We start from the raw sequence: 21,101 nt of genomic DNA on the forward strand, positions 1-21,101 counted from the left end.
TCACACAGACATCTGAATAACTCTGCTTCCATTGTAATGTAGATAACATAGAAAATCCCTAAATGAACTTGTACTGACAACTCACAGTAAGATTATGTGCATGTGGCTGGAGTTCGAGTGTTTAGAGAATATCAGTGTTGCTGGTGCAGTGGTGTTCTGGAAGAAAGGACACAATACTGGAGCTACCTTTCCTGTTCGGTATTCATCTTACAGGGCTTCCTTTGTTGTTCTTACTGATGCGCAGAGGCACTTCTATCATATCTAGCATAATAGAGACTTATGTCTCTGAGTAAATGTTCTTTAATTATGCTGTCTGTCCCCAGTCTGTATTCTGCTTAGCTTGTGTAAGGAAAATGGCTCTGTAAATTTTGTATTTTCCTAGCCACTTCTGCTTTGCAGGTCTTGCTTGTTAATACAGTGCTGTAGTATTTTAGTCATGCTTTTAAATCCAAATTAAATCTACAATGAAAGTCTAAGAAAATCATCTCACTTATGCAAGCTTTCCTTTGCCAAGGACTGTGTATGTAACCAAATTCAACAACATGCCATGAATGTGTGTGTTTATCAAGCAGACTCCTTAAACAGATCAAATAGTGGAAGAGTTGTGAGATTTAGTTCTAGATTAAAAATATACTTAATTTTTTTTTTAAACTAGTGTGTCTTATAAAGTTACTGCATCTTGCATTTAGGCTGAGAAAGAAGCTCAGTCCTCAGTCAATATACTCAGTCAATAGGCTATGTTGTAATTATTGATTTGCTTTCATTTCATTCCCTGATATCTGATTCTTTCCAGCTTTAAAAGATTCCAGTAAGAGATCCATTAACAGCGACTGGAAAATTGAGCTTCCTGGTGAGTTTCAGATCGCAGGCACTACTGTCCGATACGTGCGAAGGGGTCTGTGGGAGAAAATCTCTGCCAAAGGACCAACTAAAATACCACTGCACTTGATGGTAACTTTATATCCTTTGTTTGTGTTTCTTAAGTGATGCAACCTAAAGGGTTTATATCCTAGCTGAAAGTTAAGTTTTGATTGTTTCCTCATTAGAGTTCCATAGAGATGTGCTGTAGTGCTTCTTGAATTCTTTTGCAGTATTGGAGGGTCTAGAGAAACCCATTTCACTACTAAAAATAACTGGAACTCTATTCTGGAAGAACATACAGTGTCCTAGTACATTCATCTCTGGTACAGAGCATTCCTGTAACTCATCAGGCAATGTGACATATCCATTCTACAGAACATAGGCTTACAAGAGTCTTCTTTACTTCATGGACGCACCAAGACACAGGCAGATATTTACCAAATTTCCTTCTTAGCTGATGCCAAAGCATATTCATTCAAGGCCAGGCTGGACTGGGCTCTGAGCAACCTGTTCTAGACAGAGGTGCCTATAGCAGGAGTTTGGTGCTGGATGAACTTAAAGGTCCCTTCCAATCCAAACCATTAAATGATTCTGTAATATTCTGTATTTTTATGCACGTTGTTCTCTAACAGATGTACGTTTTACATATAGAGATGATAGGTGTGAATTTGTAGTGATGTTGCACACAGAAATGTTCCTTCTTTATTTATTTTTGTATGTGTTTTAAGCTGTTTTTGAAAGTTTTGCTGATGTCCTTCTGTTAACCTCACCTGTCATTTTATAAACAATCTTATAGCTGCTGTATGAGAACACAGGTCGGAAGTCCACAGGGGTGAGAAGAATAGGAGTGTAGTCCCAGTCCTGTTTCTAGTGGGTGATGGTGTGGTTTGTGGGCCAGCTCCTTGATGTTTCTATCTGTAAGACAGCTGTAATAATGCCTGTCTCACATATGCTACTAGTTGAAAGTTTGCATAAGGTTTCTCAGTTTCAAGAGAGAGGTTTCCATACAAACATAGAGTATTTTAATCTTTGCACTGTTTCCAGTGACTTTATTATCCAATTACATTTTTCTGTGTACTGTTTCTTTTCTTTGCATCTGTCATTTGTTCAATGAATGCTGTCTTCAATGCTGCTAAATATCAGAAATCTCTTTCTGTCTTCACTGGATTTTTTTGAATCACTAGCATTCATCATAAAACATCTCACAGCTCTTACTCTTGCAAGATCTTCCTAACCTCATGTAAGAAAAACGTACTGTTTCTGAAGATGCTGTGCAGGATTTCTTTGCCAGCTCTAGGAAATTTCCAGAGCATTGCTTGGTTGAGGCATATTGCAGTAAAACCTTGTACTGGCTTTTTTCAAACTTCAGCATCAGTAGATGTCTGCTTTTAAAGAAATTCTGTTTCCCCTTTACTAAGGAGTAAGTAAACAACATAGGAAATTAGTGATGAAGAGGTTCTCTGTGAGTATCATTTTCAGCAGATATGAGCAGAGGAAACTTTCCTTCTTCATCTTTCCTCCTGAAATGATTAAAAAGGAGGAAAGTAAAAGCTACCAGACCATTAAAAAAATATATATGGCTTAAAATCACTGCCAGTCATAAACAAAGCACGCGTGAAGTCTTTGCTTCAGATCAGATATTAATCTTTTCCTTGATTTGGGGTAGTGGGTTTCAGTGCAGGAGTGGCAGGATGGTTACCACTTGCCTCTAAATAGAAAACTGTTGTTCAAACAGTGGTGGAATACACTGGCCTGACAAAGAGCCAGAAGCTTCAGTCAATCCATTGTGACCTGCATTTGAAACCAATTATACACACGTACACACACACCAATTATATATGGCTACAAAATTGCATTAAATTGATTTCATATGGGCTTTTAGATTCACTAGTCTTGCTCCCATATTGAGATAATAAGGATTTCTTTTTAGGGGCTGGTTTTTAGTACTTGAGGCATTTCTCCAAGTGCATTGCTGTAAGTATATTTCTTGGAGAAATTAATGTTTGTGTAGCTAGGCTTGTGATAGATCTCTTTTTGGCAACACAGGACAACCAGACACTCCCAAAGCATAAAGATGCTTTAGACAAGGCCGACAGATCAATTCTGTAAAACAAGCTGTTTGTATCTCATACAGTTAAAGAAAGCCAGAGCAGTACTTGAGTTCTCTGCTGCTGACTACCTGATAGTTTGGTTTGTGGAGAAAATAAAAATGCATTCACCTGGCTTCTACCTTGGCATTCAGTTCTGGTAGTAAGGATCCCTACATAGCTGAGTCAAAACCATATGTTTGTTCCCTGCATCTTTTTGAAGGTATTTTTTGAAGTGAAGTTTTGCATTGCACAGAGCAGCTGACAAGTGCCGAGTTTGGGTTGCCTCCCAGCATTCACTTGCTGGGAGTGAGATGATTTTGTGGGCCTCGTACTGCTCTTTGGGTGTCTTCAAGTGACTTCTGACTTAAGCCAGTGGAAATGGGAGCCAAATGAAGCTCAGTAGTTAAATCAGAACAGGACCAGACCTGTCATTTGCCTTTGGAGAAAAGTTAAGCATTTTTCTCCATTCCTCTGCAGTTTCTGCAGTGATTTTCAGTGTAATAATACTAGAGACATACATCACAAGTGACTCCATGGGAAGTAATCAGCTTGGTGCTGAAAGCGGGTTTCACCAACCACCAGAAATGTGCACGGGTACAAAAATATATATGCTGCCAGCAGCTGGATGATATGAGCCTTTCTTGCCGTCCTCAGGCTTCTAAGACAATAAAATCCTGCTCCTGCAGCTTGTCAGCAAGAATAGTCTCCTTCAATTTAAGTGCCACGTTGCCCAGGAGGCATGTGGTTTTCTTAGTGTTCACTGGTTTTGCTTTGAGAAGAATCAAGTTGTGCTTTTAGATGTGTTAATAAACTCTTCTGCCATCAAACTGTGAACTGCTGCCACCCCACTCAACTGCAGCAGTAAATACTGCAGCTGTAGAATTGGAGCCACAGAATGGTTGACATTGGAAGAGATAACTGGAGATTATTTTGTTCAATCCCCACTTTTCAGGCAGGATAGGATAGAGCAGGCTGAACTGATCTGTAAACTGTACCACATTCATCCAGAACTTTCCCGTTCTCTACTAAATGCCCCAACCAGAAGCCCGAGTCTGTTCATGAGACTTGGAGACAGCCTGGTTTCTGGAAAACGAAGATAGGACAGGTCTGATGAGTGACTTTTTAACTCTAGACACTCATTAGAATAGCTCTATTTATATGAAATATAAATAGTTACAGTTTATATGAGTATGTGTAATATATGCCTAGTTTATGTGACTAGTTTATATGAAATATAAACAGTTATATGAAAACTGTTGCTTTAGTGCTTCCTGTTGTCTTGCTATTTCTCTTCAGGTGGTGGCCTGCTGATCACATTTGAGTCTTACACTAGAGTAATAATTTTGAACCAAATTCCAGGTTTGGACATTTAAATATAAATCATGAGCAGTTTGTGCATCTCAGAGATGCCCCATATTGCCAACACTACTGAAATTTCAGGTCCCTAGGTAAAGATTTGGTTGCCTTTCATGAAGTATTTACGTTACAGAAGTATTGGCCTGAGACAGCGTTTCTAGCATTATTGTCCCCACATTCTGGTGACTTTCCCAGCTCACAGTGTTGTAACAGTCTTTCTTTTCTTGCTGAACCAGGTGCTGTTATTTCATGACCAGAATTATGGAATTCATTACGAATACACCATTCCTGTAAACTATACTGCTGAAAACAGAAGTGAGCCAGAAAAGCAACAGGATTCATTATACATCTGGACGCACAGCGGATGGGAAGGGTGTAGTGTGCAGTGTGGAGGAGGTAAGGATGTAAGGAAGCTCGGTGGGACTCATACAGTGTTTGCAGACATCAGCTGTTAGAGGTGCCTGCAGAAGGCAGTGTTGCCAAAGCATGAAGGAAACTGGCCATGGTAATGTATATTACAATAGTGAATTCAAATGAGAGCTCATTTTCACCAGCTCTCCCAGCTCGTCTCCATCCCCGCAGTTAATTTTCACCCAGCATTTTGGCAGGGACGCTGCTTTGTCGGCTTGCTACTCCAGGCTGGAACTGCACCTGGGTTAGTGCTCCGTGGATGGCTTAAGGCGCTGTGTGCAGCCTCATATCTCAAATCTCTGTCACATTCTTGGAGTAGAGTTCTCACAGGTGTTCAGGCATGTTCTCTTAAAGACACTTCCTTCCCCAGGGATGAGACAGGGACAGTGCTGCTGTGACAACGCCTGGAGACTGTGTTAGATCCTCTTAATGTGCAGTGGACTTTCTGGGCATACATTTGCACATTGCAAATCATGCTTTTCAGATGATCCGTGAAAGAGTTTTACTGAAACCCTGGGGGAACTTGATGCCTGTGAGGCCAGAGACTGGTTTGTCAGTCACTGTCCATTGAATTTTCAGTACTGGAAGAAGTAGTGTTTTCCCAGATGAAAATAGATGTTTTTTCCCTGCACTCTGGCCAGCTTTTCTTTACAAGTAGGCTGAGTTATTTATTGTACTTTATCACACAGGAAGATAGTGCTCATCTTCACATTTGCAAGTTCACTGCCCTGAAATCATGAATCATGAACTCAATTTGTTGTGAATTCAGAGTTACAAGGAGGGAAGCTGAGAAACCAAAATGCAGTCAGGTGTAGTCACATAGTGTAGGGATAACATTTTCTTTGTCATATCTGGTTGCTGTCATGCTGCCCCATGACAGAGCTTTCTTGCTGTCACACAGTGGAAAGCTGATCCAGTGTCATACTTGTGCTATCTCAAGGAAAGTGCTGATGCGTGAGAAATAGTCTATGTGAGAAAAGCTGACTACTCCTAAGGTGTCTCTTAGTAGCAGGACTTTTCAGGTGTCAGATCTGGAAAGACAGGAAGATCAGAAATAATTTATTTTGGTGAGTTAATTTTACCTCTTTGTGAAATACAAACAAGCCCAGGTTATCACTCTTGAAGTCTGTTTCCTTCTTTTCAACCTAATTTTTTGTGTGCAAGGAGCAGCAAGGTACAACTGTCTTGTCATTATGAGGGGCAGATGATTGTGCTACTCCAGTTTTCGTAGCCCTAGGTGGTTACGGTACACTGTAAAATGTGAAGGATGAACCAGAAATAAAAACAAGTTGTTTTCAGTATTTTTTTTCCCATTAAACACTAGAAAGATAAAGTCTAGTTTCTATTCAGCTTTATAAGAGACTTGTATGTTTTCTTGGGGAAATGAAAGTATCACATAAAGGTAAGACAGAACTGGAAGATAAGACTGCTTACAGGGTTTGTACGTCTGTATAGATTGCATGTTGTAAAGGTAGTAGGTAAATCTCATTAATGAGTTGGCATGGTTTTGTTCTAAGTCACTGCCTTTCATGTATTTCAAAGTAGTGTTTTATTTGACTTGTAGGTGAACGGAAAACAATTGTGTCCTGTACTCGGATTATTAACAAGACCATGACAGTGGTGAATGACAGTGACTGCCAACGAGTGAATCGCCCTGAGCCCCAGGTCAGGAAATGTAACACACACCCCTGCCAGTCACGGTAAGGAGTTAAAAATAATAAATGGTAATATCCTTTTTCTTCACAAATCACCCATTTCCAAAGTCTCCATCTGGTGAACATGGTGAAAATGCCTAAAAGCGCTGGGACACATTGTTAGTCACAGCAACCAGCTGTAATGTTCATTTCCTTTTGTTGAACAGATCAGATTTTTATTACCTCAGAGTCCATTTAATGCATGGCCAGTAAGTCCAGATTCCATGCAACTGCCTGCGTGCATTGTTTGAGGATGACTTTCTTTTCTTTTCCTTTTGGATGTCTCCTGGGAGATAAGTGCAGCTTGCAGTATAAAGCCAGACAAGATAGCAGTGACTTTATATTTAACTTTTGCTTTGTTTTAAACCAGCACAAAGTAGAGTCTGATTAATTGGTGCACAGTGCTACCAAAAAAACTTCTGAACAACCTGCAACCTTTAAGCTACTATAGCTTGCCTGCTCTCTTGCATGTCTGATCTGTATTAGCAGAGTAGTTCAGACTGGGAGTCTCCAGGCAAGAAGCATTTCTTCTTGGTGTTAAATTTGTCTAGCAACACCTGCATAGTTTGGAAGGCAAATTTGAATTTTGCTGAAGTCAAGAACTTAAAATGAAACATGTTTTCTACGCTTTCCTCTTGCAATGGATGGTTTTCTGCTTCAGTAGTAGTAATTAAGCTCTAATAGTAGGAAGTAAATAGTAGTAAAAATAATTTTAAAAGCACTGTTTTTTGATTTGACAAGCATTTTTAGCCATGTTAATTTTTTATGCAATGTATAAAAGGTGAAGTTTCTGCCCAGAATGACAAAACATGGGACCACAAGTTAATTTGTTCTATTTATTTGCTAGCAAAAAATTTCACTCTTGCTCACAAGCAGTGCTTAGTGTTGCAGACTAAAGTGGACCATCCACTTTGGGTAGCAGTTAGAACACAAAGTGAACTTAGAATAAAGTTCATGAATATCTACAAGGGCCTGTTAAAAGGAATTTGCTATCTGTTGCATCTTGTTTAATCAGAGAAGCCAGGGGAATGTACCTACAAAGTTCATCCTGCTGGGAGGAACAAAAGGGGAAGTGAGAAGCAACACATTTCCCTCTAATTGGACCTGCATTCTGATTAAAGTGCCCTGAAGCAGGAAAATCTAGTGTTAGGTAATCCATCAATAAGATTGAGTTGTTTCAGGTTTCATTTTGTTTCTGCACCTATTACAGCTGTGCAATATTGTGGCCAAAATGCTTTCAGTGGTACTGAAAGGTATAATGAGATACTGTGTGTGCTTCTAGGCGTATAAGGAGAGCCAAACTCCCAGTAGCTTGAGGGAAACAACTGTCATTTCTGTGAGGAAGTTTCCTAAATTCAGAGATGCTGGGATTTCTATCGTGTCATTTTCTCTGAAAGACTGAAACAAGGAGCATCTGCTTGTGTTTCTGTCTTGGCACAAAGGATTTCTTTTAGACTTTTTAAAAATACATTGGGAAGACACTGGAGTGAATCAGTGAGGTCATTTGAAGGGTCTCCAGGTGTTAGAGGTGTAAAAAAGCTTGGGAAGAAGCTAAAAGCTTTTGCCACCACATAGGGAGATAGTAAAACAGCACACAACCTGCTGAGAAAGGACCAAACAAGTTACGGTATCCAAATTGTGTTCTTTTGCAGATTCAGGTCCAGCACTTAATATTGTTCCAAGGTGTCTCTTCTTCTGTATAGAGCTATCAGGCAACTTACAGCCATAGTTTATCCCAGCTCTCCTCAGGAATTAATTAGCTCCTGCACAGCAACGTTCTGTTGTCTGAGCAGTGACAGTCAATACCAAATGTCCTTAGTACCCAGAATGGCCACAAAATGCTTGCCGATGATCTGACAGACCACACTCCTTCACTCCCTCTGTGTAGACCACACTTTCACACATAACACGCTTTTGACTGGAAACATTTTCAAGAAGCACATTCTCTGTGCCTCTGTAGAATTTAAATTTCCATTTGCGTTTGCCCACCCAGATATTAGAAATGCATGCTTAGCATATTCTCTGACCAAGAACATCTTAAAGAAACCATTCTCTTTCACCATGTCAATGCTTTTTTTTTTTTTCTTCTATTTTTTTTTCTTAATAAACCCTGAATTTGTTTTCAGGTTTCAAGTAAAATTGCTGTAGCATCTTGTTACAATAAGGCCCTTTCCCATTCCCACTCAGACCTAAGCCCTTTACCTGAGCAGAAGAAAGAATAATGCTTTCCTTTCAGCTGTAGGTCTGCTCTGTTTTGTGCATTTTTTTATACGTTTATGCTTTTACTCAAAATGTAAGGGAATCATCTTACACAGAATTTGTCTCTGGGGAAAGGTGTAATGGCCAGAACCCAGGACACAGTCATTGGACTCTTGGTCTCTGTTTCATTTTTGGGTGTGCTGTGTGACTTTAATTCATTATCCCACACTCTTTGCATCTTCTCTTAATTCGTTTATAATGTGGTCTGCAAACTCCTTGGAATGGAGTGAGATCATGTCATACAAATGGAGGAGACAGACGGGGCTATTGATGTTGAGATTGTAATAAAAATAAAAAATAATCTACGTTATATATAAAATGATCTGGAGAGAAAAAAAGTGTACGATATTAATAACAGCGTATTTCTTCCAGCATGATCTCAAAGTGCTTTGCAAATTATACATCCCTTTGAACTTCAGCCACCTCTTGGGAGAGCCAAATAACGTAGGTTTAGGGGACAGTAGTTTGGTGAGGCCAAGGAGATCAGAGCTCTGCAACTGCAACATAGCATCTGAAAAACACAAAGCAGGCTGAAATAAGGGGTTGGATATACTGGCATGTTTTGAAATCAAATTTCAGAGAACAGAATTTTCTGAAGAGTTTTGTTGAAACTGGCAAAAAAAAAAAAAAAAGAATCTTTCATTCTTTATTATTGTTACTCTTTCACCTTTTAAAAAAATGCCTCTTTTTCTTCTTATTTTATTTTTTATGTTCCTTGACCCTCTTTTTCCATTAAATTCTTTACAGCTTCCTTTCCTGTCCCAACTGCACCCTATTAGCACCTCTTTATTCTAATCCTTTGCCTAGCTCTTTAGATATTTTTTTTACAAAACCCTGCTGTAACCAGATGGAATCTGGATTCTTGCATGCGGTGCGTATGGGTTGCTTCCAGCACACTGAACACCAACCCAAATATATAGGCAAGCCCAGCACTCATGTTGGCACAAGATTCAGAAATCACAGATCACATCAGCTGTTATTACTGAAAACATAGGTCGGCCAGTGGCCACACACTTCAGCATGCATGGTTGGGTTTATGGATATGAAAATGCTCCCCTCTAAAGCAGAAAAAGAACCAAAAACACGTGAAATTCCCCAACTGTTAGACTTGCTGTGGTCTGTATGCAAACACTGTTAATTTTCCTTGTCTTTGCTGTAACAGATTTAAATAGAGGTTGAGTCCTTCTAGGGACCTGCTGAATATGTGCTGTTCCTACACAGATACTTAACAGCAGCATGAATAGCCAGAAATCCCTGCCTTCATCTGCAGAAAACCATAGCAGACCTGAGTCCTTATTTTCACTGTTCTGGACTTGAAAGCATCTCTGAGTCCAAGGGTTCGTTTTCTAGTGCTACTAGAGGCATGTTATACACTAGTTTCCATAAAATAATTTTGCTCCGCAGTCTACTTCCCTTGCTGGAAGACTCCTCTGTGACCTTGCTGTTCGTGTGTGTCAAGATCATTTATTTCCAACCTTCATTGTCCTTTTTCTTGCATCAGGTCTGTTTATTTGCTTATGTAGTACTCTCCCACACTTGCTCTTTTCTTTATGCTTAAATGTGCCTTGTGATACAGCAAACCAGTTAATCTTCTATCATTTTGCTGGGCTAAATCCATTAATTTTCTCTAACAACTTTTTGGATGAGACACTGTCCATGGATTCTCACTTCCCTTTGTCACCCTGGTCGTGTTCTGCACTCAGGCCATAATTAATTACTTAAATTACTTGCATTGTGCGAGTACATAGGTGACCAGACCCTGTTTTATTGCAGTACTCAAGTTTGTTCAGTTTATCTTCTATGATATCCCATTTCTTCACAACACTGACAGTGCTTCTAGACTTTGTACTGTCAGCAGTGTATTTCAAGAAAGAAAGTGCTTTCAGGAAGTCCACTGGTAATTGATCTGAGTTCCCTTCATACCTGATACTTCCTTTACAGCGTTGCACTGTGGCTGACTGTCACCTACCGTGCACATTGATATACGTGTTTTCCTGCATGTGGCCAGTTTCTCCAACTTGCTTAAGCATTTCCAGTGCAGCAGCAGGAGTTCTTTACTGATAACCAAATCAATTAAATCTACCATGTTTCCACTGTCTGGAAAAGCAGTTACTTTAATCAAAGAAATACACCCACCTACTTTAGCCTGGGATGCCTGGAGGAAGCCTATGTTGCATTTTTCCTGTTTTCCATTTACCACCATATCCTTGATTGTTGTTTCCCTCCAAATCTGTTCTAAAAGCTGGCACGCTGCTGAGGTCAGGCCTGTGGTTATACGGATCGCTTCTTTCTTTCATTCTTTCTTTCTTCTAGTCCCCTTTCACTTTTCCATCTGCAGGCAAGAATCCAACACTATGCTGTCCAAAGGCTCATGCACCACAGTGATTCCTGCTGCATATAAAATGAATTCAGTTACAAGAGTCAGACAAGGCCTCAGCTGGTTCAGCACCTTGCATGCTTGCCCAAAAGGCTAGTGACCACTCAGAGCATGCTTTGCCTTAGTGTGTGAGGGCTGACAGTGCCTGCCAGCGGACCTCAGTCAGGTCACCAGCCCAGGGATGATGCTGATCACTGGCAGTTACAGGGGAAATTCTTTTGGAGTAGCGTGGCCTGGGCTGTAGTCAGATCAGTCCATCTGCCTGCTGTGCTCAGTCTAGTCTCCTCAATTCCAATCAGTTTGCACCACGTTTATTTGTGTTATCATCACACGTAAATGAGGTGCAGGAAAGTATCAATTTTATTTTGTGGGGTGAAAGTCTTGCAACAAAAAAACCAACAAAAAACAACATGCCAAAAAATTTGGGAGGGCTCTCCAGTGGAAAACTCCTTGAGAAAACTAACAAGTTACTCACAGGGCTATATAGAAATTATACTGAATAGGAGGGACATATTGGGAGTGCATGTTAAGGGACAGAGCTAGAGTGGATGCTGTGTATTTAACAAGTTTGTCCTTTCATCAGTGTTTTCAGATTCTTTTGGAACCAGAACAAATCTTTATCATCCTTAAGATCAAATGGAATGGAGTTCAAAACCTTCTCTGTGCCTTATGCTAGGCAACATTCCCTTCTGTGTGTTTTGATTTTGGTTACATGAAAAAAAAAAAAGAAAAAAAGGAATAGCTATGGGGATGGTTTCAAATCATTTTAGCCTGCTGGAAATCTGGCATAAATAGTAATGTTAGCACCCTCTGATCCAAGGAGGTACCACGTAAGAGCTCATTTTGAAGCACTTCCCAAAATTGGAGTTGGGATTTCTCAAATCAGTCTAATGAATTTGCCAGGACTGTGCTGGACACGGTGCAGGACCCAGTGGCTGCAGGCTGAGCAAGCAGGCGATGCTGCGCCCTGCTGGCTGCTCTTTGGGACACTGCCCCGGGCTCGAGCAGGGTTGCAGACAAAGCCAAATGCTGTAGAACAGAAAGATGGTACTAACTGGGTACCCTTGTGAGTAGCTGATGTGAGTAGCTGATGTCCTATTGTGGGTACATCTGGTTATCACCATCCACTAGAAGGAGACAAAATCACATGCACTCTGGGTTGTATGCAGTTCATTAAGCAACAGGTAGTCAGGAGTTAATTTGTTACTGAAAGACAAAAAGATACTTCCAAGGAAATCCAGCAACTCAGCTCATTGAGGCAATTCTGGAAAAGAAGTAAGAGAAAAGGTTTGGGAATAAGCAGAGGATAAAATTAGGAGGGCTTGTTGGCTACTGGTAAATGCATTTACATCAAATAATTTAAGATGGCTGGCTGGAATTGAAGTTTGTTTGGCATTGGTTTTCACGTGGAGTCATGAGACAGGTTTCTTAGCTTTGATGTAAACACCCTGGCTGGCTTACATCACAGTTACACAGTTTGACTCAACAACCTTACATTTGAATGCTGTGTTGTTTTAAAATGTTAAATGATCTGTGCCTCTTTGGTTTGAAGCACTTCAGGCTGAGCATAATCCTTACCCACAGAAAGGGATTAGCAGGATAATCTAGCAAAATATTTAATTAGGGGTGAAATTCACCCCTACTGCAGCCTGTGGTAATGCTCTTCATGCTACTTATATCCTGCACAGCCTTCATTGAATGGCAGGTAATGGAGCTGGGTGCCAGCTGGCCCACCGAAGGCACACCAAGAGTGGATCGGAACAGGGGGATATCACTACAAAAGGTCTCTTAACATGCTGATATTTTGTGCCTTAGTGCAGTGAAGCAGCTGCAAACAAGGACAACTCATCACATTAATGCCACACTGACATTTTGGAAACAGTGATCTGCTCCGTCTGAGGGAGAGAGGAGGGAGAATCAGAGTGTTTGATTTAAAAAAGAAGTGCAGATAAATGAAAAAACAGTGCCTTCTGATCAATTTTCTAATGGGAAATTTCAAGAAATGAAGCTGTCAAAATGATAATCACTAAAGAAAGAAAGAAATCTGTGTGAGTGAAAGCTGGCAAGTCTGCTAGCAGAATGACTACTGTACTGGAAAATTACTGAGCACTGTTTATAAAGGCAATCAGACAGGAATGTTAGTCTTGGAGTCCTACTTTCGACATCAGCAGCTGTATTATTCTACTAGATTCCTTGTGCTTTTTTTTCAAAGAAAAAAAATAGCCCGATGCAACAACTGGTGACGGGGTGTGGCACAACCTGCTCCCAGAAACCCGGATTCATCTGATTGCTTTGACCCCAGTATAGCAGAGATGTAGGGGAGAGTTTCAGAAGTGTGTGGAGAGAGGAAGGTACAATAGCAAAGTGGATGCATTTGATGGTAGTCGAGAGTCTACTTGTAAACAGTGCTTTCATCCAGCGTGAACTTAGTTTGATAGCTGCAAGCAAAAACATCTGATGATCAATTTCATGTGACCGATTCTCAGAAATCTTTTCCTGTTCTGCTTTCTGCAGTTATTCCATGTGAAATGCTGGCCCCAGTGATGTTAGTTGGAGTTTTGCATGATTTCAGTAGAGCCACAGTTTCATCCAGGTGCCTTGGAAAAATAACAGCAACTTCAACATCATTTTGCATCACAGACTGGAGCTAAAGACAACCAGTTCTAATTAAATATAGAGTGATCCCCACCTGCACAGTAACTCAACAACCTATGCTGAACCAAAAAGCGAACAACAAAGTGTTAAAGTGCTCAAATTGCACTGCTTTAGATTAGTATCGGTTACATGTGCTTTTTCAAATCATCCATGTCATTTAGTACCAAAAAATGTCCTCTGATACTTAATTCAGTGGTAGAGTAGGCTCTGAACTAATAGTAGTGATCAAAAAAGCAGGTTTACTAAAAATAGAAGTATCAGCGTTATTACAAATGTATCTTTGGTCAAATCCAAACTGTTACTACCAAAGCAAGGAAATGAATTTCAGTGTAGCATTTGGGAGGGAACAGAAGTAACACAGTCCCTGTGGGGGTGTGAGCACATGTGCAAATGTGTGGCGGATGTTCAGTTAGTGGAACAGAACCAACCTGCAGGCACCAGTCTTATGCAGGGCTGAAGTCAGAAATAAGCAGGTGAAATCTAACGAGCTGCAGTATTTATCCTAGAACATGCAACTGCTTTTTGTTCCGAGGTTACAAATCTCTGACAAGTGACCACGTCTTTTGATTGCACTTATCCACCTCATCCTTCAGCCTCGACTCTCTTCATGGCATGTTTTCCCAAATCCTTAGCTGCAGGTAGTCATTTGCAGATGTTTCATCTCCCTTGGGTTCATATACATAGTGTTGTTAACTCCTCCTTTTTTTTTTTTTTTTTCATAGAAAATGTGGGAGTCTTAGGCAAGTAGGTAGAATAAATAATCCAACCTTAATGACTAATCCAGACTGTACGAAGATCAAATGATGAACTGAACCTCTTAAAGATATTTCACGTTTGCGCCAGGGGCCTGCCAGATGGTTGTTGCAAAAGCAGATGAGAAGAACTCCCAATTCCTCAACAGAGATACGGAGAGGTCAGAGGTTGAGGAAGACTCAGAAGATAAAGATTTAAAACAGCCCTCTCACATTGCATGTTCTGCCCATCCCAGACATCTGAGGCTAGAGAAAAACAGATCCTACTGTGCATTTTTTTAGCTTAGAAAGGCAGCCACTCTGGGTTAAAAAATCTCTACTTAATAGCTTACCACCTTCTTCATAAATCTAACCACCAGCAGGGATCATCTGACCCTTGGATCTTCCATAGATGTAAGATTACAGAAAAGAAAGGAAAAAAAAATGTGGATAAAGCCAAATGGTCTACATGATACACATGGCTTAGTGTTCAGCCTTCAGTGGCTTGGTTAATAACACAGAGCGACTTGGTGTTCTGTGTTTGAACACTGGAATTATTTTTGACGTTGTCATAGGAAAAATACTTAAACTTTGTTTGAAAATGAAAGTTAAGTCTCATTCTTACATTTATCTAGAGGTGTTCAAAAGGTGTAATAATGGTATAAAGAGGAAAATGTAGAGTAATTCAGTAGTAACAATGATGTGCTGCTATTTGTGCATCTTGTTTGTCTTACCAGCTTAAATATTACTTGCAAATAGTAATTTTACTAATACCATGCTGCATGTTTCCTTACTAATTCTGAAACTGACAGGAATTTTTGTATTTAACCATTTAACTGCTCATCTTTTGTCTTTTCTGCTTGGTAGTGTAGGATGCTGTTGAAGTCTTGTCAGAGTGATTAAAAAATCTTTACTGCCTTCCAGGCACTAAAGTGATAATTTCACCATTAGGATGGAGTAGGCTGTGAGATTTCAGAGGTCCTTTATAGTGTAGCCCATCTTCTTTGTACCCATCAGTGAATTCAGGCTAGGATTAAGGAGGGATGTATTGAATGTGTAGTTGAAGCTGGCCATGTGGGTACCACTCTAATGAAAATGCTGGGGGTGATCACATCTTTACCACAGACTAGATCAGAGGTGACCTCAGCCATAGCTTTCTGTTGATTCTCTAGGTTTTGACTGATGCTTTGTGCAGTCTTCTCACGGTGATGATACTTGTTCTTTCTGTCTCACCGACCTATGTGTGTCTGTGTGCTGAAGTAGCCCTAAGCAGAGACCACTGAGTGGGGTAGAAATGAGGTGACTTCTCCCCTCCACGAAAGTAACAAAAGAAAAATAGAAAAAGGAATTTTCCTTCCTGAAGGGAAAGTTATAACCTGACTTCTTACAGCATCTTGAAAATAGTTGGCATGCAGTGTGCTGCCCATCCTAAATGAAAGCACACAGACAGCTTCTGCCAAGAATGTATTTTTATCTTTCTCTTTTGCTTTCAGTCCCTTTTTCTTTTGCCAGTAGCTGTAGATCACAGTGAGAGCACGGTGCTGAAGTGAATATTAGTTCAGTGGAGCCTGTACAGAAACCCTTCCTGGCCCTGTGACTCACATTCAGCTCATAAAGCAAAGTTACTTTTCCCCCTTTGTGCCCTTACTGAATGTTTCCTTCACCCAGCTGATAGCGAGGGAGCCTGGCTATTAATTTTTGTGAGCACTGATTTCTGCACTTGAAGTCTATTTTTGTCAGTCTTTCAGTCTCAGTATTCAATTACCCAGCTGGCATCTTCCCATTCCATAAGCAAAGTATCAAGCACTCAGCCACAGCCTTGCACCATTATGACTATCTAGAGAAATACGTTTGGTGGCTTGCAAGCTGTTTTAGCCAACAGAAATTCACAGATGTGTCAACTGCTTTACTGCAAAGAAATATTTGAATGGGGCTCTGTTCCACAAAAGACAGGTGGCCAGCCTTCCTGATCCTGTTCTGCTCAAACCAATTGGTTTCTGCCTTCACTGTCATCAGTGCTGTCACAGCAGGTCATCAGTCGCAACAGCTGGCAAATGAATTCATGCCAATTGCACCAAAGGAGGATGTTTCTGCAAGTCGTTCTGAACTGATTTTTCCCCACTCACAAATGTCAGAATGAGTTGTTAGATTTTTGAGGTGTTATGGAGCGCATTCAACAGAAGTGTGACTAGTAAGTTGTCTCTGTGGACTACTGGAACCGTCAGTAAAATCAAACAATATTTCTAAGCAAGCTTTTGTATTTGAGTGGTCTTATTTAGGTCCTTATCACAACAGGCAGCCCAGGATTGGGTGACAAGTAAAAGATTCATGGTATTAGGATACTAATCTAGATGCCAGTCCTAAATAACAGGCTAAAAGGTCAATTACCTGGTGATGATAGCCTTCCGGTGCCTAGTGCCTACACAGTTATTGTTCCCATCATTCACTTCATCCAGGAATGCCTGTAATTACAAAGAGCATGTTCTTCATTGACAGATTACAGGAAGCATGAAGATGGATGCTGCTTTTCTTTAGGAAATAATTGTCCCTCTCTGCATACCTCCTAATTCAGATTCTTCTCAGACATGTTATCCGCTGCCATGTAGGCCAGCTTTAACTACAGTGGTGCTGCCAGAGCATCTTGTTAAGGAGCCTTTCAGTCAGCCTTACACTGGGCTAGAAGGGTGCATGGCCACAGCAGGGTTCTGCTTGTAGCAGTAGTGCGTCCCTTGTGCTGGAGGAACCCAAACACCTCACAGCACTGTGAGCCTTTAAAGAGAAAACAAAGTAAACAAACAAACCAAAACGATGTCCACATATTTGTTCCCAGCATATTTGATCAAAGGGAAAGCAAAAGGCAACTGACGTGCTTAAATGAATCCTAAAGCTTAGAGGAATTATGGTTATAGGTAAGTAATACCTATAAGTAAGTACTCCCATCCAGTTTGTGTTATGGTACATCCTTCTAAATTATGGCAGCTTTGAATCAATGTCGCAGATTCCTTTCTGGTGGAGCAATGCTGTATTAACCGAGCAGTTAAGTAGTATTCAGATTTGCTAAGAATGGCCATGGGCAATTACTCCCCAATTTTAAAGTCCTTATGCTGTGAATGGTATTTCTGTCTAGCATGGAGCCAAGAGCAGATTTTCACTTGTACACAGCCCCTTTCTGCTCTACACGCTTCAGGTTCAGAAGGTATTTGATCTCAGTCTGACAGCAGTATAGCAACATTGGAGGACCCACAAACCTAGGAAGAGTTGCCAACGTCTTCTTTCTCTGGTTTTAAGTTAAGCATAATAATTTATCCTACCTTTTTCTTTTTTCTTTCCCTTTATTTTTTTTAATTAATATTCCCTCTGTGTCTCCTGCCCAGGTGGGTGACTGGACTTTGGAGTCCCTGCTCTGCCACTTGTGAGAAAGGTGTCCAGCATCGGGAAGTGACTTGTGTTTATCAGCTGCAAAATGGCACCTATGTTAATACAAGAGACCTCTACTGCCTTGGCAACAAACCAGCAACAGTACAAAGCTGTGAAGGACGGGACTGCCTCTCAATCTGGGAAGCATCAGAGTGGTCAAAGGTAGGAACTTGACCCAAGAGAGCCTTTTAACTATCTTAGGTACTTCTGTGATCATGTTTTTAATTGGAGTAAGTCAAGCTACAGAATGTTTTTCTAGGAAGTGGAGGTCTGTATTTGTATTTTATAACCCATTTTATTCCAGTATTGTGGAAAAAATACCATAGTAGTAATAACATTTTATAATTTTCTTGTGTGTGTTTTTGAACTTTTGGTTATACAACAAAAAACAGTTGAGCACATTTGTGTCTGGTCCCCAATCAAAAATGTGTGTTCTCAAAGCAAATTCCATTACGATCTTCAGTGTGGAAAAAATTAAGTTTCACTTTTATTGCCAAACACTTGAGATTATTTTGGACAAAGTACCACTTAATCCATTTTTAATGACAGAAATCGAGACTGTCGCAAAAAGGTGAATGTTCCTACTGTTGGGGAACACGAGTAGAAAAAAATAATGGATTTCCTTCAAATAAAAGAGTTATACCTTAACTGTGGTTGTGATACTCATTTACAAACCTTTGTGGAATTTGAATAAATAATTTGTTAATAAAATAAAACCTGCTTATCTAAACTGGATACTGAGGGGATCCTTATATTGCTTAGTAGACTATCTTGTTTTGCTTCATTAAAATCTATACATTAGAAAAAAATCACAATGACAGAGGACTTTAGGAAAGAAAAAAACCTCTTAAAAGGAGTGATTTATATGTGACAACCAAAGATCTGTTGGAAACCTTCTGCCTAGGAAAAGTGAATGCAATACTAAGCTGTGAATGACTTAAAAGCTGGTGGGAAGAATAAACAGTTGGTGTTTTTCCCAAACTCAGTTGTACAACCCACCTAGAGGCTTCTCATATGGTGAAAAATACTCCTACTTCAGTTTGATTTACTTTCAGTAAATTGGACCATTTGGATGATTTTATATATTGTTCTTTGTAGTTTGAGATGAACAAGAACAACTCCTAGGAGTCCACCCTGAGGGCTGAGGAAAATGATAGTTAATATGAGAAAATCTGTATTGCTTAGGGCAAATTCATGGCTTTAAGGTACTATTTAGGGAGCTCCAGTGTTGGCTCTCTGGCAATTCTTGCATTTTGAGGATTCCAGCAAAGCAGTTTCTGGAATTGTGCAAAGTCTGGAAGAATTCATCCTGCTATCTAGCACAGCTATACGATTGTGCTTGTTACAAAGATGTTACATCCGTGAGGCGGTCATGCCATGAGCAGCACATAGTAAATTAAGTGGAAGGTTTCCCAGATTTTCAAGAAGTCACTTTGTAGTGCTCTGAAGTATTTAAAGGCATGTCTGTTTGCTTGCCAGCTCATAAACGCTTGTCATTCATGTCCTTAACAAGGCCAGCAGGTCAGAACTGCCTGGATTGTATTTTTAAGACGATTAGACAGGCATGCTGAGATTTGTCCATTTGATGTAATTTATATCAAGCTGGCGCTTGTTTCCAGCATAGACCCCCTGGATGGAGAAGCTTCTTGGATTATGTTCAAAAGACCTCACAGAATATCTCATATCTTCACTATTTATTCAGTGTCAACTCAGCTGTCTTTTTCCATGCCGATCCCCTAAAGGGGAGAACTTGACATGCTAGAGAAGGTTAGTTTTTATCTCAGTTTGTACATATATCATTTTTCCATCCACCTGTCCCCAGCGGCTCTTTAAGAAAATTTCTCACTTAACCACTGCAGCAGCATGAAAATGAAGAGCAGAGAGACTAGCTGTGCTGCTGTGTAGTAGCATGCACATAGATGGCTGTGTCAGCACCAGTAGATCTATTCACTGTGACTGAACTGGTTATTGAAAACATTTCTCCATTTCATTTCACAACAGTGTCTTTATCCCACCTATTAGTCAAGACAAATTCACCACTAAAACAGAATTTCCAGTCAGCCGTTGTCAGAGAGAGTAAAATCTTGCAAGTTATCAGGCTTTCCTTGTGTGCATAAAATTAAACTTTCCTTTCAAATATGTTACAAAAATAAAAATTCTGTTTCCTGATTCCTAGAAATAATAACACATACCTGTTGTTTGCAGTGTTCAGCAGACTGTGGCAAAGGGATCCAGAAAAGAACAGTGACATGTACAAATTCCCAAGGCAAATGTGATGCAGCCACCAGGCCAAGAGACGAGGAAGAATGTGAGGATCACACAGGCTGTTACGAGTGGAAAACAGGCGATTGGTCTAAGGTACCAGTGAGCAGTGCACAGTATTTTCTCTCTAAATCCAAAGATGTTCAGTGCTCCCATGCGCAGTCTGTTCTGCAGTTTAAATATTTGGAATGGAAACATTTAACTGGTTTTGGTTGAAGTTTTTGCTGGGATTTAAACTTTCCTTTCATTTCATTTGTGACCCAAATATTGCAACACAGGCTTTGGATGTGTCAACAAACAGGTTCAAAATGCGTACTAATGGACATCTTATCCATTCAATGTCTAGACCCACACAACTTCCACCTGAAAAAAGAAGATTCTCACCACAGGCCAAAATTCATCCATCAGCTCAGCTCTTAGAATTAAAAGGCTACTTCCTGAGCAGTGCTGAAACTGTTTTACGTGTCTGAAATAAAAACAGCTCCGAGTTGATCTGGCTGACAGGTTGACAGAAGTTCATGAACAGTATCTGCCAGGACTGCAGGGAGTTAAGGAGGAATCCCATGCCCAGCCTGGGCAGCCTAGAAGGAAAATAGAAGTTGTTTTCTTTCTTCAAGTATGTGTATCAGTTAAGTATTTAGATTTCAAATTAGAAACTTAGTCACTGGGAAAAAGAGAAATCTCAGACAGAAAGGATATGATGAAAGTTTTGTCTCCCTCAAAGCATCAGTACTCAGCTAAGAAGAGAGCTGAGACTTACACCTCCTGTTCTACAGGTGGTAAGTTCGAAGGTCTGGGAGAACTGTTAAGTAGAATTCATCTGGGGAGAAGCATGAGGAAGCCTTAGCAGACTCACACAGAGACAAAGGTTAATTGAGGACACACACTGCTGAATTATTTGCCCTTCTCATCCAGATCTTGCTTGCAGAGTCTGATGGTATACCACTGTGTTACCACAGAAGCAAAACTAGAGCTGTACAACTGAATC

At 40.3% G+C, this 21,101-nt stretch overlaps 1 protein-coding gene and 1 long non-coding RNA gene across 13 annotated transcripts in view; one reads left to right on the forward strand and one right to left on the reverse strand.

Annotated features, from left to right (window-relative positions):
* The window catches only part of ADAMTS17 (ADAM metallopeptidase with thrombospondin type 1 motif 17), a 144,214-nt gene that overhangs the window by 103,796 nt on the left and 19,317 nt on the right, over positions 1 to 21,101 (forward strand). For all 3 annotated transcript variants that reach the window (XM_015873158.3, XM_015873159.3, XM_032446811.2), the window contains 5 exons: positions 794 to 951; positions 4,544 to 4,703; positions 6,283 to 6,418; positions 17,809 to 18,013; positions 20,057 to 20,209. In XM_015873158.3, coding sequence (XP_015728644.3) covers positions 794 to 951; positions 4,544 to 4,703; positions 6,283 to 6,418; positions 17,809 to 18,013; positions 20,057 to 20,209 — 812 coding nt within the window. The remainder of the gene's footprint in view (positions 1 to 793; positions 952 to 4,543; positions 4,704 to 6,282; positions 6,419 to 17,808; positions 18,014 to 20,056; positions 20,210 to 21,101) is intronic.
* Positions 7,235 to 20,182, reverse strand: LOC107318864 (uncharacterized). 10 transcript variants are annotated; one of them, XR_014934278.1, is made up of 6 exons: positions 20,044 to 20,175; positions 16,995 to 17,203; positions 16,823 to 16,896; positions 12,104 to 12,312; positions 10,808 to 11,062; positions 7,235 to 9,182 (listed from the first exon to the last, which is right to left on the reverse strand). It is a non-coding gene; the product is annotated as an uncharacterized LOC107318864 (long non-coding RNA). The 10 variants fall into 10 exon arrangements; XR_014934277.1 differs by lacking the exon at positions 16,995 to 17,203 and adding an exon at positions 18,851 to 18,992 and having other exon boundaries at positions 20,044 to 20,132; XR_001557557.2 differs by lacking the exon at positions 16,995 to 17,203 and having other exon boundaries at positions 12,111 to 12,312; positions 20,044 to 20,182.

Source organism: Coturnix japonica, chromosome 14 (genome assembly GCF_054131305.1).
Source record: "Coturnix japonica strain WE chromosome 14, WE-NBRP24, whole genome shotgun sequence".
In the NCBI taxonomy this organism is placed as follows: Eukaryota; Metazoa; Chordata; class Aves; order Galliformes; family Phasianidae; genus Coturnix; species Coturnix japonica.